At 39.7% G+C, this 1,546-nt stretch overlaps 1 protein-coding gene across 1 annotated transcript in view; it reads right to left on the bottom strand.

The window, feature by feature from the left end:
* LOC106883042 (zinc finger CCCH domain-containing protein 18) overlaps positions 1-1,546 on the bottom strand; it is a 42,234-nt gene that overhangs the window by 21,392 nt on the left and 19,296 nt on the right. The window contains exon 4 of the mRNA XM_052966715.1: positions 1,104-1,245. Coding sequence (XP_052822675.1) covers positions 1,104-1,245 — 142 coding nt within the window. The remainder of the gene's footprint in view (positions 1-1,103; positions 1,246-1,546) is intronic.

The raw sequence follows: 1,546 nt of genomic DNA, 5'->3' as shown, positions 1-1,546 counted from the left end.
CAAGATCGTTGCCAGTGCCCCTGGACTGGCTCTTGTACGGGTGCAGTACTGCCTGACTGGCCTTCGTGCGGGTGGCATGTAAAAGCACCCACTACACTCTCTGAGTGGTTGGCGTTAGGAAGGGTATCCAGCTGTAGAAACTCTGCCAAATCAGATTGGAGCCTGGTGTAGCCATCTGGTTTCACCAGTCCTCAGTCAAATCGTCCAACCCATGCTAACATGGAAAGCGGACGTTAAACGATGATAATAGCCAGAATTCTCACAACACTACGGAGCTCCATTAAAGATGCCTAAGGGCCAGGTGTGAATGTTAATCTGAGGTGTGGATTAAAGTTTACCATACAAGAACAGTCCCTCCAATGAGCTTCTATAGCTTCCATTTACCAAATTCCACTCACAACCTGAGGGTGTGCAAGAAAACACTTGCCCAATGTTCCATGTAGTGCAATCGAGCCTGAAGCCAGAGAGTTATGAAATGAATTCTTAACCACACGACCATGTCTGCACCCAAGTACTAACTGCAATCTGAAATATTCAGAGCTTCAATGATTGCTTGCACAGATTAGCATTATTTTTTAATATGGCCTAGCACTGGGGATACAGCTTTTCATTATGAATGGTCTTAGGCTCTTTAGGCTGGAGTTTATCTTGAAAGAGGAGGCTGTCTGTTGCAGAGTTAACCCTCACCTGTTACCAGTACTCATTTTAGGCCAAGCGAACTGGAGCAGCATGAAAATGAAATACCAAGAATTCAACTGCCTGGTCTGGAAATCAAAGCCACAACCTTGCAATTGTGACCCAACACCCTAACCACTAGGCTACATGCCTTCACATCATAGGCAAACTCATTGACAAATTTATATTATTTGTATTGTATTCCTCCAACTGGCCTTCAACAGTTGAGTTCAAATGACTCATCCTATTACATTATTATTTGCTGTTTTAGCTCATTCTCATCAAATAAAAGATTCACTTTGATTATTTTCACAAGAGTTACAAATGTCAAAACACTCATGCTTTTTATCCCTTCTTCTTACTAGTAATATTAATGATTTTTTTTTTATAAAGGGATTTACATTAAAGATAAATAAAGTATATATAACCTTTATCATTGACTCCTGGATGTAAAAATCTACAGGAAGCACCCCATGTACAGTGACCTTTAGAAAAGAATCGACAAAGTGGCTTTTGGAATGGTTTCTTGCTCCCGGGTTCACGTATTTCACCTTCTTCACAATCATCATCCTTCAAAAATATAATAATAATAATAATTTATTTGCTACAGAATAATAATTGTTTGTAACATAGGCACAAAACCTGAAAAGCAGGAAAGGGGGTTAGTCGACTAAATCAACTCCAATACAGGACTTGTACTTTATTTTACTACTTCTGGAAAGATGGGAGGCCAAGTTGATCTCAGCAGGATCTGAATGAACTCCACTCTCAGAGAGCCAGAACTGCAAGGTATTGTATCCAACACACTAACAACTATCAATTAGGTAATCTTTTTAATAATTTCCCATATAGGCACAAAGTCAGAAATTTT

Source organism: Octopus bimaculoides, chromosome 3 (genome assembly GCF_001194135.2).
Source record: "Octopus bimaculoides isolate UCB-OBI-ISO-001 chromosome 3, ASM119413v2, whole genome shotgun sequence".
Taxonomy (NCBI): Eukaryota; Metazoa; Mollusca; class Cephalopoda; order Octopoda; family Octopodidae; genus Octopus; species Octopus bimaculoides.
This window is presented reverse-complemented; position numbering and strand designations above follow the sequence as displayed.